Source organism: Vipera berus (genome assembly GCF_964194415.1).
Source record: "Vipera berus genome assembly, chromosome: 1".
NCBI classification, from domain to species: domain Eukaryota; kingdom Metazoa; phylum Chordata; class Lepidosauria; order Squamata; family Viperidae; genus Vipera; species Vipera berus.
Window position 1 is genome coordinate 239,202,885 of NC_138202.1, and position 15,598 is coordinate 239,218,482.

Genomic DNA, 15,598 nt, shown 5'->3' on the forward strand with positions numbered 1-15,598 from the left:
CAAAATTGTGGACAAATATCAACAATCTCAAGGTTACAAGTCCATCTCCAGAGATCTAGATTTGCCTTTGTCCACAGTGCGCAACATTATCAAGAAGTTTGCAACCCATGGCACTGTAGCAAATCTCCCTGGTCGTGGACAGAAGAGAAAAATTGATGAAAAGTTGCAACGCAGGATAGTCCGGATGGTGGATAAGCAGCCCCAAACAAGTTCCAAAGGAATGCAAACTGTCCTGCAGGCTCAGGGAGCATCAGTGTCAGCGCGAACTATCCGTTGACATTTAAATGAAATGAAACGCTATGGCAGGAGACCCAGGAGGACCCCACTGCTGACACAGAGACATAAAAAAGCAAGATTACAGTTTGCCAAAATGTACTTGAGTAAGCCAAAATCCTTCTGGGAAAACGTCTTGTGGACAGATGAGACCAAGATAGAGCTTTTTGGTAAAGCACATCATTGTACTGTTTACCGAAAACGAAATGAGGCCTACAAAGAAAAGAACACAGTACCTACAGTGAAATATGGTGGAGGTTCAATGATGTTTTGGGGTTGTTTTGCTGGTACTGGGTGCCTTGAATGTGTGCAATGCATCATGAAATCTGAGGATTACCAAAGGATTTTGGGTCGCATTGTAGAGCCCAGTGTCAGAAAGCTGGGTTTGCGTCCGAGATCTTGGGTCTTCCAGCAGGACAATGACCCCAAACATACGTCAAAAAGCACCCAGAAATGGATGGCAAGAAAGCGCTGGAGAGTTCTGAAGTGGCCAGCAATGAGTCCAGATCTGAATCCCATTGAACACCTGTGGAGAGATCTTAAAATTGCTGTTGGGAAAAGGTGCCCTTCCAATAAGAGAGACCTGGAGCAGTTTGCAAAGGAAGAGCGGTCCAAAATTCCGAGTGAGAGGTGTAAGAAGCTTATTGATGGTTATAGGAAGCGACTGATTTCAGTTATTTTTTCCAAAGGGTGCGCAACCAAATATTAAGCTAAGGGTGCCAATAATTTTGTCTGGCCCATTTTTGGAGTTTTGTTTGACATTATGTCTAATTTGGTTTTTTTCCTCCCTTTTTTGTTGTGTTCCAATACACACAAAGGGAATAAACCTGTGTATAGCAAAACATGTGTTCCTGCAATACTTTTCTGTGAGAAATACTTGATTTTCTGGAAAAAGTTCTGGGGTGCCAACAATTTCGGCCATGACTGTATATGAATGGAACAGCCTGCTATTTTTAATCTAAGTCTAAGAACTATAAATGGAAACAAAAATATTATTCACTTGAGAATATAATGAAAATTCTTATGGCAACCATTTCTCAAAATAGCAAGGATTTTTAATATTGTTGTCCAAACGTCTAACACATGGAAGAGTGTGAGATTCCAAACACATATAAAAGGGTAAGTAATTATCATACATTCTATTGAAATCACAGGGAATTTTGACTATGAAATCACTGAAATGTATTCTAGAGCACCTACCTATATTCCATCTTCGGTGCTTTGCATCATCAAACTGCTGTCTTAAGACTAGGAAATCTATCACATCTGGCATATCATGATATCTAGATATAATCAAAATGAAATGGTATGAAAAACGTGTTACTTTGAAGAACTCATCCATTCAAAGTAAGACATATCAAGGAATAGTGGAACAATCTCAATTAATTTCCATTTTTTAAACTAGACACTAAAGTATATGTTTGATAGCAAAGTTCAGTGAAAAAGCAGCTAAATCTGACGTTTTCTTGGGGGGTGGGGGATGAAAGGAAAAACTATAGCTAAGTTTTTACCATCTATTGTTTCTCATCCAGAATTTGGCTAGTAGCCAGTTTTTTCCCCAGAAAGAATTTCTTGTCTATAGATATCAAGCTTAAATAGGAATAATGGCTTTTTATGCCTATTATCCTTTCCCTGATCAGTCACAAACTTGAGTTTTCAAGCGAGCTATTTTTCTAATTCTATGCTCAGTTTTACATTTTCAGCATAAAAATGTTCCACTATTAGGGAAAAGTTCTATAGGTGAAATTTAATGTTGTACAAGTGGCCCTTTAGTCATGCAAGAATGGAAAATTCTGTCTTTTCAAAGATTTTCATCCCCCAAAGCAGGAATATTGAGGGCAGGAAGAACAGAAAGGTATTTTGCTGAGAGAGATCTCTGTATTGGGAGATAGGCATAATAATCATAATCAAATGAAGTTTCTTAAAGCACATTTCAGACATTTGTTTTAATAAACAATGCTCTCAATTACAATTCTATGATCAAACATTAATTGCCTATATCTAATTCTGTCTGTGCTAAACTGAGGGGCTGGCAACATTTTAGGTGCTGTCTGCTGCTCCCCAAAATGATCCCCCAGAGCCCTCAAAGATTTCAGTAATCTCACTGGAGATTATACAAGGCTTCAGCATTTTAAATAAAAATAAAAAGTATTTTTTATTAAATGTAGAGGTATCTGGAACCATTTAGGAGTATTTGGGGTATCATGTTGTTAACTTAAATAGATAATAAAATAAACCCAGTAATATTTATGCCCTTTAGCTATCATAGTGAGATAGGGAAGGGCAGAGAAATGGAAACTCTCCTGATAATCAGATATTATCAAATCTACACCCCAAATTTACTATTTAAGCTAATTGATATTATTTTTAGAAACATGTTTTATTTTGAATATACATAAAATATGTTGCAAAGCTGTATACGTGGGAGAGGGGGTAAGAGAGAAAGAGAAAGACATAAAAATAAAATTGCATATATGATCATGGATTTTTCTTACTTCATTGTAAATGATCCTCCAGTCAATTTACCCGTATCAGGGTAAATATTATCAAATCTACACCCCAAATTTACTATTTAAGCTAATTGATATTATTTTTAGAAACATGTTTTATTTTGAATATACATAAAATATGTTGCAAAGCTGTATACGTGGGAGAGGGGGTAAGAGAGAAAGAGAAAGACATAAAAATAAAATTGCATATATGATCATGGATTTTTCTTACTTCATTGTAAATGATCCTCCAGTCAATTTACCCGTATCAGGGTCAAGAAAAGCAAGTTTAAGGCAGCAAAGTGTAGGCAACCCAACTTCGTATTTTATTCCAACTATTTTCATTAACTCTTGTTCCTTAAACAAAAATAAAAATATTGATAGTAATTTACCATGCTTTTCAGGTGAAAAAAAAGAAAGGGGGGGGAGAAAGAAGAGAGATTTATGTAACTTACACCCCTGAATAAAACAGAAAAACCAAACAACTAATAGTGTGAGACTTCAGAGAATAAATAAGAATTCTGCAAGGGACTCAAAACTTGATTGAACTCAGTGGTGGTTCTCTGACTTTTAGCACTGCTAAATATATGTTTTTATCCAACTAAGGCAAACCCGATACTTTTTACTTCAAGTATGGTTTCTTTTTTGATCTGGTTTTAAAACAATGCAGTGCAGTGTATGACTAGAACAAAAAATTCACAAAAAATATCACATCCTTTTGCTTTTCAACTTTGCTTCCTTTTGAATTTTAAAATAACAATTCCCTCCTACCAGAAAACTTCCACACTAAATAAGGGCTGCCTGGTTATTTAGGGGAATTAATTCTTCTATTAACTGGTGCTGATAGCACTGTCTTATGATATATACACATGCACAATTACACATAATCACAAAGCACAATCACACACATATCCACCTATAGTTTTAAATAGAAACTTGCCCATTTCAACCCACTCTTTTTCAGTTTAAGACCAGGAGGGAGACTCCAACCTAATATTCTATTTTTTTTAAAAAAAACCACTCAAACCAGCCATCCCTGAAAATAGACAAGTAAGAGACACGATGCTAGTAAGAGAACCAAATTATAATCTATTAATTAAGGGAGAGGATTGATTTCAGTACAAGATCCTGTTCTCCATGTGTATAAAGAGGAGCCAGATGATAATTAAAAAGCCAGGTCAAGCTTGTCCAACTTCAAAATTCTATGGAATTCTACTTATCACCTGCTCAAGCAATACTTGTTTACTTGATAAGTGTGAGACCACACATGTGAACATCAGATGCTGTACATACAGAACGGAGGCTATGTTGAACAAAACGTCTACTGGTATATAGCGCGTACACTGCTTATGTACATTCTATGTAGTCCATGTTGCATTTTTCTACAATGTCATGCTTGAACTTATGTGGCCTTTTTCTGAAGTTCTTTACCCTATTTTTTAAAAAATCCTTCACTAAGAACAGTCAGTCCACGATTTAAACTTAGCTCCTTTTTGTGCAGTTAAAAGTTTTATTACACATAACTGCTAAGAACAGTCAGTCCACGATTTAAACTTAGCTCCTTTTTGTGCAGTTAAAAGTTTTATTACACATAACTGCAGGTAAATAGGAAAGGGTTCTCTTTTGGATAGCAACACTAATTGTCCCTCTCCCCCCACTAATATTCTCATCCACCAAACAGAATTTGTAGCCTTTGGGGTTTTTTAGCAGCCAGTCAGTAATATGTGCCCCCTACAAGCCCCAACTGTAAATACATCTACGACAGATGTTGCTGACTGTTTGCAATGCTTCGGTAATATATAGCAAGGCATGTCAAATTATATTAGCAGTGTGACTGAAATTCATTTTCAATCTGTCTATCTGGCAGCCCTGGAGAGTATAATCGAATAGAACACTAATCTTTTCTCACATTCTTTTTAATTAGTGCTTGCATTAAGAAAGTATATAGGAAACAAATAGCCTCTATACAGTTTCTAAGTAACAGTTTTCAAAAATGTTCCTAAAATAATCTGTATCTTTTATTTCTGCAATTTGGCAGTTGCTTGTTGCCATCATTTAATAAGGATCATGCAGAACATTAAATGAGGACCTCATATGACCACAACGCCTAACTTCCTGCTGGCTTCCCCATTGATTTTGCTTGTGGGAAGCCAGCAGTAAAGGTTGCAAATTGCAATCACATAACCACAGGGATGGTAAGTACAAGGTCCAGTCATACAGTTGCAAGAAAAAGTATGTGAACCCTTTGGGATTACGTGGTTTTTTGCATGAATTGGCCATAAAATGTGCTCTAAACGTCATGTAAGTCACAACAATAGAAAAACACAGTCTGCTTAAAATACTACTACACAAACAGCTGTTGTCATGTTTTAATTGAACATAAGATGGAAACATTCACAGTGCAGGGTGGAAAAAGTATGTGAACCTTTGTACTTAATAACTGGTTGACCCTCCTTTGGCAGCAATAACCTCAAGCAAACGTTTCCTGTAGTTGCAGATCAGACCTGCACAAGGATCTGGAGTAATTTTGGACCACTCCTCTGCACAAAACTGTTTCAGTGTAGCAATATTCTTGGGATGTCTGGTATGAATCGCTCTCTTAAGGTCATGCCACAGCATTTCAATCGGGTTGAGGTCAGGACTCTGACTGGGCCACTCCAGAAGGCGTATTCTGTTCTGTTGAAGCCAATGTTTTGTTGAATTACTTGTATGCTTTGGGTCATTGTCCTGTTGCATCACCCATCCTCTGCGGAGCTTCAGTTGGCGGACAGATGGTCGTACGTTTTCCTGCAAAATGTCCTGATAAACTCTGGAATTCATTTTCCCATCAATGACAACAATCCGTCCAGGCCCTGAGGCAGCAAAGCAGCCCCAAACCATGATGCTCCCTCCGCCATGTTTTACAGTGGGGATGAGGTTTTGATGTTGGTGTGCTGTGCCTTTTTTTCTCCACACATAGTGTTGTGTGTTTTTCCCAAACAACTCAATTTTGGTTTCATCTGTCCACAGTATATTTTGCCAGTAGTGCTGTGGAACATCCACATAATCCCAAAGGTTTCACATACTTTTTCTTGCAACTGTAACTGCCACTTGTTAAGTGCTGTTGCAAGAATGGCCACTGAAAGTGGTCATTAAATGAGGATGACTTGTAACTCTTGTACACTTGTAATAGGCCTACTATCTTACTGTTTTGACCTTTCAAATATGATAAAATAATTACCATTAAATGAAATGGACTGCATGTGGAAGTACACATACAGCTAGATTTAAAAGCTGAAACTATGTAGGGTACCCTTCTTTTCTCTTAGTTCAGTAGGATTTTTATTCCCAAGTAAGAATCTATAAGATGTCAAATTTATATATACAAAGAATGTAAAACAGAAAGAGCAAGGAGGAGACATACCCGTAACTCCATCTTATGCCATGGTTGTTTTTTAGGATTAATGCTATATATTTTGTTTTTCTTTGCCATTAGAACATATGCTTCATGACCTTGCCGGAAATAGTAAACCTTCGGAAATTAAGTATCACAGTTAATGCATGAAATATCTGTACATCAAAAGAACCCAACACTATAACTGAAAGTTATATTTCAATCTTTCATTTAAAAATAGCAATCTGTTGCCAATTAACTTTTAGAATGTTATAATCTTTAGTAGCAGTTCATGAAAATGCTTTTTGTTAAAAAATCTATTCGAAGCTTTGTTTAGTTTAGAGCAGCACATTTATGGACCATTTTCACTAATAATATAACATAAAGCAGTTACTGTAAATTAACCAAGATTCAACTGTCTGAGCATTTTGTACTTATAGTTTTTATGATGCATCATGTTTATTAGCATACAAAACATCTGAAATAAAATTATCCTAATGCGTGACTGCTGACCGATCAGAAGGGTTGATTTTGTCATATTTTACAATGATTAGAGCTACATAAAGGATGAAAAAATAGGGTGTCTTCTTCCTTGGCTCCAAGTCATCACTCACATATTAGGGTATTTATATGGGATTTACAAATATATGTAATCAAAATGTTTCAACTGATCTCAGATTGCATGTGAAATATTAATAATACCATTCCAATTTACATTTATCTACTACACAGGAAAGCCATCTAAAAATATTCTCTTCAATAGGTCTAGATTAAGAATAAATATACCTGATGGATAAAACTGTGTTTCATTTTCCTATCCACAATTTATTAGTGTGTCAACATTCATCTAAACAGTTTACTTAACATAAACGTATATATTAGAACATTTATTTACTTGATCATGTTAGACATACTAGAAAAACTACAGCAACACTGATGAAGTGATTCTCAGAATATAAGATGATCATTGTAAGATCATCTGCAGAGAATGCCCATCCGTATTATTAATACTTGAGAACTGCGATTCATAGCCTACTTTAAAAAAATTACTTCCTCTTTATTTCAGACAGTAAAATGTAACTTTCTTCTTGTTTAGTGTGTAAGGCATCACATGTGGGTTGTTATGTAGCCATGCCAAAAAAAAATAATGGAATACATCTCTAGCAAAAATTAATGATTCATAAGACACTTGGAGGGCCTTTTATGTATCTTATTTCATGAATCTATGTATTTACTTAAATCTCAAAAGAAACTTTGGGTTCAGTCTATCATTCTCCTAACAAGCTGGCTATTGGACTGGTTACGAGAACTTACATCATTCTTTTTCCATCGTTAAGACAGAATTTTGCAGCATTTTTAATTATAAATATTCAGGTAAACTTTGTCAGTAAAGGAAAAAACACTCATGTTGTTTTATGAAGGGGGCTATTTATGTTGCTATTGTTTCTAACAGACAGTGACAATCCAGCCAGTTAGATTTCTGATTCCTTTCAGAAAGGTTTCAAATAAAGTCCTTTCTAGGAAAAGAATATAACAAATAGGTAGGAAGATAAAGACACATATACAGTATGCCCTGTTTTGGAACCCCTTAGAAGGCATCATATCTTTTAATCAAATCCACTTCAGAATAAAGAACATTCAGAAATGAGAACAGCTTCTTTGAAATACTTGAAAAACCAGAGAGGCTTGAAAATCCAATGTTGCAGTAGAAATTTATTGTTACAAATGCCCTGAAAAGCCAAAGAAAATCAAATGGGGCCTATAAGGCTCTTCTGTGCTATTTGGTTGCTGGTATAATTTTAAAAATATTTATTAGTTTATCAGAATGTAAAATACAAAGGAAAATAAAAATAGTGGGAAACTAGGGGAGAGAAAAGGGAAGAAGAGAAAATGTATAGGGTAGAATGGGAAAAAGAAAAAAAAAGCGTTGACTTCAGACTCTTTTTAGCACAGAAGATATCAATGCCTCAATTTTTTATTTTTACATAGTAGTATACTGTATACAAGCCATTTCCGTAACAAAAAACTTATCTAATCAGCAACACCAAAATTTCATATTTTTCCCCCCCATCACAAGCACAAAATCCAGAAGCAATTTCCTAATAAAAACAAAATTAGATATATTCTCTCCTTTGGATAAGGCAATCAATTTAACCATCTCTAACTTTTTTCCTTGCTGTAATATTTCTTTTTTACACTTATTAATCTTTATAGACTATCATCATTTATATTAACAACATTCACTCTATGCTTTCAGATTCTTTAACCTTAAAGGGAAAAACACTTTTTAAATATCCATTTTAAAACACTAAACTTTTCTTTAAAAACACTTTTAAACTTCTTAGCTCCCTCTTGTGGTCAAAGAGTAGATATTTTATAAATCAGTTAATGCTTCCTGACCAATTAGAATTCATAAAAATCAGAAAGTTTAAGCTACTCACAACAATCCAAAGCTATAGATTATTTAAAGGTAATAAAATAGAGTCACAACTTTCTGTCCTTATATTTCACCATCAAAGATACTTCATACGTCTTAAAAAACAAAGGGAACCCAGTTTCTCATTAATAGTTGAAGAAGCTTCGGTCTGGAAGAAACTCCTCCTAGACTGGTCAGTTGGTCATGTTCATTGGAAGTCTCTGGTGGCTGGTATAATTAACTAAATTTGTGTTTTAAACTTGGAACACTGCCATTTCTCAATATCATTAATGTTATGGCGAGTTTTCAAAAAGGGACTCGCTTTTCAAAGGTGCAGAGGCTTGCCTAACCAATGGAAGATGCTTAGGATATGTGAACTGAGTCGCTCCCAGGTCACCATCTCAACTGAAATTACCAGATTTAGAAATGATTGCCTTTGGCTCCCTACTATTTCTTACATTCAACAGAAAGACAACTCATGGCAAAGTCTCTTTGGAGGAATACAAAAGGTACCACCTCCTTCTTGGCAATTCTTCTCATTCATAATTCTTTAACTTATAGCTCACTTTTCCACAAGAAACTGAAGGTAGTTCATTCTGAGATTTCTCTTCATTTTCTCCACAACAGCAATGTTGTGAGGTAGTTTCAACTTAGAGACTGGGACTGGTCCAAGTCACCCAGCTGAGAGTGGACTTGAACCTAAGTTTCCTTGCTCACAGGTCATGATGCCAACCCAAATATAATTCTATAATTCTTACTCTACTTTTCTATCCAGTATTTGTGGGAGAGATGCCACACAAAAAATCCAACAGACAAAAAAGGCAATAAAAAAAAAGATGTAGAATGAAATGAGGGATAAAACAGCTTGTTTTTGAGGAAAATAAGTGACAATAGGAAGGAAAATAGGGGAGATGTAAAAGAAATAGAAAAACCTAAATTAAGCTGAAGGTATAAGGAACAAATACCTAGTTTCCTCTCCAAATGAGAGCACAAAATGAATTAAGCTAATATGTTAACAGTAGCATTAATTCATGACTCCTGTGTTCTAAGAATAGCATAAGCCTTTGTACAAACTTGATAATTTTTTATTTTAAAACAGCCATCAGAATTCTGCCTTATTTCAAAAGCAATTGACAGAGGAAGAGATTTTTAACTGGCACTTCAATAAACTGGACATGAAAGTGCAACCAAAGGCATGCATAAAAATGAAAGAAAAAGTACCTCATCCCCCATTTGTGGTACAAAAGGGCATCGTCGAGGAACAGGATCTGTAATCCATACTGAAGGAAGCCACTCTTCTAATGTCAAGCCATTTTCAGTTAGCACTCCCATAGCCAACCTCTAAAGAAATATGCACATATGTCTAAATTAAACTCTAGAACTTGTTATTTAATTTTAAGATTTTCCTTAAGCTTAGCTGTTCTCAGAAGCATTTGAATTCAGTTTTAGCAATACAGGAACAAACCTCATATATGCAATTTCTCTTTCCTTTTGCAATACAATTATCAGCTACATCATGTCAAAAATGAAAATAAAGATTTTTTAATAATTTCCTTGCAGCCATATTAGAATAAGAGGAAGGTATGCATGAGGCTCAATAATATTAAACCATCACAATCAGTTTTCTATTAGCAAAATAAACATGCCCATCACATTTGAACTGAGTATAGGTATTTGATAAAAATGTCAGCATCCTTCATGTTTATTGACTAATATAGCATTTATTAATTCCTTTTTTCTACCAAAAGGACAGAGTTCACCTTGAAAGAACTGTATTTCCCACCTTGGTCCATAATATTCTAGACATTTGCATTTGGGAATAAGTATACCCCAAAGACTGTGGAAGATGAAAAGTTGTGGAAATAGCTGTCCTTTTCACATATGTAATAGTGAATGCAGAAACACAGGCAATTCTGGTGATTGAATTTAGAATGTTGTCCCCCATGACAGGCTGACTAATTATTTTATAGACTGATTAAAAATGAAGTACAGAATAGTTTACTAGCTATGTTCCTACTAATGTATTATTTTACAGATTTTACTTTTTAAAATATTCATAAAATTTTAAATAATGTTCTAATCTGCTGCGAGAATTCCAGTTACTGGACGAATTAAAACATAACGAATCAATTAAAACATAGTGCTAATATTTATATGTTTCAAGATGATAGAAGAAAATGCTGGATCGAAATAAGAGTTCTAAACTGTTGGAATCTGTAAAGACTTCTTAGAGCTAGATAGAAATGGCTTGGATGGATATTTTAACATTCAGGAGTTTTAACTTGTTTTCATCAATTCAAGGCCATTTTTTTTTTAAATGTCTAAAGCAGGGGTTGGCAATTAATTTCCCCAAAGGCCACATGAGGAACTTGAACTCTGCCCAATAGACTAAAAGGCTACGCTTCAGCCGAGCCCTGTCCCCTCATGTGACAATCGCCTCCTCAGGCTGTTTCAGGAGAGGGACGAGTTCTGTGGAAGTGCAGAAAAATGCTTTCTTTTCTCGCCCTCTCATGGCCACTAGCCGACTGAAGGAGCCCGCAGCAATTGCTCAGAATCAGATCCAACTCATCTTCTTCTCCCGCCCCTTGTGCTGCGCTTTCTTACACACGATTTCTAATTTTCAATTGACCTTAAGCGGGCCAGCCAAGGTCTGGCCTAAAGGAAAACGGGGGGGGGGGGGGGAGGACAGGTGCTTCCTTATCTTTCTTGTTATACAGAAAGCCATACAATGTGAAACAATATAAGTACATCCCGAATCTCATCTCAGCAGGGGGGTTTATAGGAACTGTTATTTCTGTGTTAATTTTGGCTTAACCACTTAACTGGTCAATGGAGCCTGCCTCTTGGTGGCCAATATACTGGTAACCGAGAACACCACAGAAGATGTACCTGTACTAAAAATAGATACATTTCCCTGCAACACTAAGAAGGTCTGTGTGTGTGTGTGTGTGTGTTTGTGTGCATGCAGGCGCACATGGGAACATGACAAAATATCTGTATCTCTCTGCTTTGAGATCTTAAAGGAAGATGAACGGTACAAAACCTATGATGAATTCTATATACCTTTTCCTGTTGAGTGCCAGGAACTACACAGCTCCTAAAAACTAATGCATCATTTAATTATCTAAATTATAAAGGTCCATTCTAGTAAAGGGTTTGAACTCCATACAGCAACAGCTGCTTACCAACAACTGACAAATCCCAAATAGGATGAAACCAGGCTCATGACCGCTTCCAAGCGGTCAATATAATTGGCTGAACCATGTTGCTGCTTCCATTTTTTATTCTTTATTACTGCAAAACCACTCTCCTATGTTTGCTAAATGTTGTTTATAGGTTTGTGCAGATTAATTGTGAACTCTGTTTTTTTTTGCATTTTAATAATGTACATTCTTTTAACAAAAAATTTTGAAGCTAGAGTACTCAAGCTATGTTGTGCACTAATGCTCACATTCAACTTGATCTGAACAAAGGGAAATAGTGGGAAGAAATTTGTCCTTCACCCCTACACCTTGCATTTGAACAAAGCGGTTTTTTTTCCTGTCCAAGCACTAGCAGACAGCAAGCTAGAGGTCTCCAAGACTCATTCACTCTGTTAGCCATCCATACTTTGGTAAGATGGGGAAGATATATGAAGGAACTTTGCTATTTCATAAACAGAATAAGAAAGGTATATTAACAAACCCCATTCATCTTCCTTATAGGCAAACTCTGAATCAAAAATCTTGCAAAATGTGTACCCCTTAACTTGTAATTTTAATATATTAGCTATTTGGATAATTAAAAGCATAATTCATATGTATTTACATTAGTGAGAAATAAGCATTACTGGTAAGAAGCATTTTAAATTAGTATTTTATAATTCTAGTACAACCTTTTGCTTCCTTTCTTTCGGTTTCCTTTTCTTTGGAGACGATGGACCATCTTTATCTTCAATACCTTTTTTCCTTTCTTTTCTGATTTGTTTTTGTCTCTGTTTTTCAGGACCTTCTTCATCTTCTGAACTGCTCTCTACTTTCTTAGTCTTAATTTTAGGAACTTTCTTTGGTGGTTGCAAATTAATTCCAGCATCTGCTGTCCAGTCCGAGTAATCACTAGAATAATCACTAGAAGTGAAATAATGAATCAATACATAAATATGCAATGATGTGCAAATTTAATATACATCCAAAAAAAACACCTATCGGTTTTCAATACTGAAAAACTAGCTAGGCATACTAGGATGAAACAAGTAATTTTTGTCGTAGTTCTTCTGGAATTTGAATGCATTTAGATGAAAAGCATTGAACAAATGTTACTTGCAACTTCATACAGAACCATAAGCTATAATTGTAAGCTTAAACCAGGTAGGCCAGAACTAAAATAATCATAAAAAGAATTACCTTATAATAAAATGTTAATTTGATACTCTTAACTCATCAGGTGCTCTAATTATTTATTACTTCTATACTCCCAAGAAGGGAATTTTGAAGTCAGTATTATAAGAAAGAAAACATTTTTTCATTCAATCTTTATTATGGTCATGGACCAGCACAAAAAATGTTTAAATTATATGACAAGCTGTTTAAAAAAAAAAAAACAAAGTTGAATGTGAAAAAGCAGGCTGTAATATAGTAGAGATGTTTTTCTCTAAAGAATGTGTTCAGGTCTGCTATTTGACAAAACAAATGTAAAAAAATTAAAGGAAAAAGAGCCACTAGCAAAATTCTTCGAACCTTTGTGCAAGGTCCAAATGTTGCTATTTAATAGGTAGCTTATAGTGTTTCCACTAAAATCAGTTACAGAAAAAACTATTAAAAACAGGCTGTATATTAAAAATGTACCGCTTTAGAGCAGGGTCCCCAAACTCCGGTCCGTGGACCAGTACTGCGCTGCGTCATGCCAGCAACCAGTTCGCAGAAACAAGCAAAGCTCCATCCACGAGCTGCAGGCAGCGTATGCATGCGTGTGTGTGTGTATTTGTTTTCTGAGGTTTTCGCAGGTGTTTATATGTAGATCTTTGGTCATTCGGGTTTTTTCCCCACGTAGAATTGGAGGTATCAGGGCAACGTTTTGATGAAATCTCATCCGTCATCCTCAGGCTGGTGACTTCAGCTTCGTTCTTCTGGGAGAAGTGTGTGATAGTGGCTGTTTTTTCTTCTTTTTTAAACTGCCAGAGGGGGTGTGTTCTGTGGGTGGAGGCTTGGCTGTGTTCTGATGGTGTGGAGGTGTGCTCTGATTGGGTGGGGGCTTAGCTGTGTTCTGATTGGGTGGGAGTGCGTTTTGAATGGGGGCTGTGTTCTGATTGCGTGGGGATGTGTTTTGAGTGGATGGGCTGGTCTCAGCTGCCAGCCTTAGACCTGAACTGGTGAGTTGTGCTGCTTTTGTTCGGCTCTGTGTTTGTGGTGGTGTCATGTTTTTATAGTGGGTGTCAGTTTGCTTATTGTGCGGTTTGGAGGGGTTTAAAGTGGCTAATGTTGCAGCTGTAGTTATGTTTCTGTTTTGTGGTTGTGTGTCGTTATCGTTGTGGGTTCGGATTTGCTTTTTGAATGGTTGTGTGGTGGTGATGTCATGTGATGTTATCATGAGTTTGGGTCTGGTATCATTCTTGGTGGTTGGGACTCGTCTGTCAATCAAGGCGGGTTTCCAAATGGCTGGTAGGCGAGAGGTATCATCTCGTTTGTTCACGCTGTGGGGGGATTTTTCTATCTCGATGGCTTCTCTGATTATCCTGTAGTTAAAATGTTCAATTTTGGCGATAGTTCTGGTTTTTTTTAAATCAATTTCGTGTCCAGTGGCTTTAAAGTGTTGGAACAGGGATGAGGTTTGTTCTCCCTTTCTGAGTGAGTTCCTGTGCTCTTCAATGCGTGCACTTATTCTTCTGTTGGTCTGTCCGATGTATGTGGTGGGGCAGGTGGTGCATGGGATTTCATATACTCCTTGGTTTTCTAACCCAATTATGTCAAAGCCAAGCCTCCACCCACAGAACACACCCCCTCTGGCAGTTTAAAAAAGAAGAAAAAACAGCCACTATCACACACTTCTCCCAGAAGAACGAAGCTGAAGTCACCAGCCTGAGGATATATATATATATATATATATATATATATATATATATATATATATATATAATATATATTACACACACACACACACACACATAATGTACAGCTTCAGTGGTTCTTGAAAATATTGTGTAATTTCAGTGTTTCATTTACTCACAAAAGAATGCTGTACACCATTTTTAGTAATGGGAAAACTGTTTGTATCTCAGAGTTGTTTTAAATATTCTTAACACATTCTTAACCTGGGAACTGCCTGTATTTTTCAACGTGATGAATGAAAATGTAATGATATATATCAACACAAAGTCCTAGAGATAGATATTCAGAAGGGAGTTTAACGATGACCCTTTCCTGTCTCACATGTCATTCCAAAGTCTTCAAGGTGAACAGGAATGAGGCAGCTCCCATTGGGAAGAAGTGGTGAAAAAGATACCTGTACACATACAGTCTTTTGTTTTTTACTGGATTCTTTCTTCCATAAGTTTCTTAAACTCCTTGTTATTCGTTACTCAAAGTATATTTTATGAATCGGAACAATTAACATACATCTTAACATTTAAATCTCACATTTAAGTTCAAACAGCATAGTTCCTGATATTCAGTCACTTACCTAGAACTACCATCACTATGCCATGCTTTTCTTTCATCTTCTGATGTTCCACCACTGGCAATAACAATTTCTCCTTCCTAAGAACAATATAATATTCAGACATTTCTTCTGACATGCTAAGACTTCCTTCTTTAAAAGTAATGAAGGACTTTTAATTGCTTTAATAAATGAATTAATGATTAAGAATCAGTTATTCAGCGACTTCATTTCACTCAATTTTGATGCCACTTTGAATGGCTCACAACCCCCCCAACAAAATACAATAAAATAGTTGAGTTAAAAAAGTTGTCCATAAAACAATTTTCTTGAAAACTAAGATCTAACCAAACACTGGCTCTTTAATTGCTACCCACAGAATCACAACAGGTAATTATTAGTATAGAAAAGCTAAAA

At 35.9% G+C, this 15,598-nt stretch overlaps 1 protein-coding gene across 1 annotated transcript in view; it reads right to left on the reverse strand.

Annotated features, from left to right (window-relative positions):
* PHIP (PHIP subunit of CUL4-Ring ligase complex) overlaps positions 1-15,598 on the reverse strand; it is an 87,894-nt gene that overhangs the window by 17,837 nt on the left and 54,459 nt on the right. Inside the window, exons 22-27 of the mRNA XM_081332563.1 lie at positions 15,206-15,282; positions 12,426-12,657; positions 9,773-9,892; positions 6,166-6,273; positions 2,995-3,119; positions 1,474-1,556 (exon numbers count right to left, since the gene is read on the reverse strand). Coding sequence (XP_081188689.1) covers positions 1,474-1,556; positions 2,995-3,119; positions 6,166-6,273; positions 9,773-9,892; positions 12,426-12,657; positions 15,206-15,282 — 745 coding nt within the window. The remainder of the gene's footprint in view (positions 1-1,473; positions 1,557-2,994; positions 3,120-6,165; positions 6,274-9,772; positions 9,893-12,425; positions 12,658-15,205; positions 15,283-15,598) is intronic.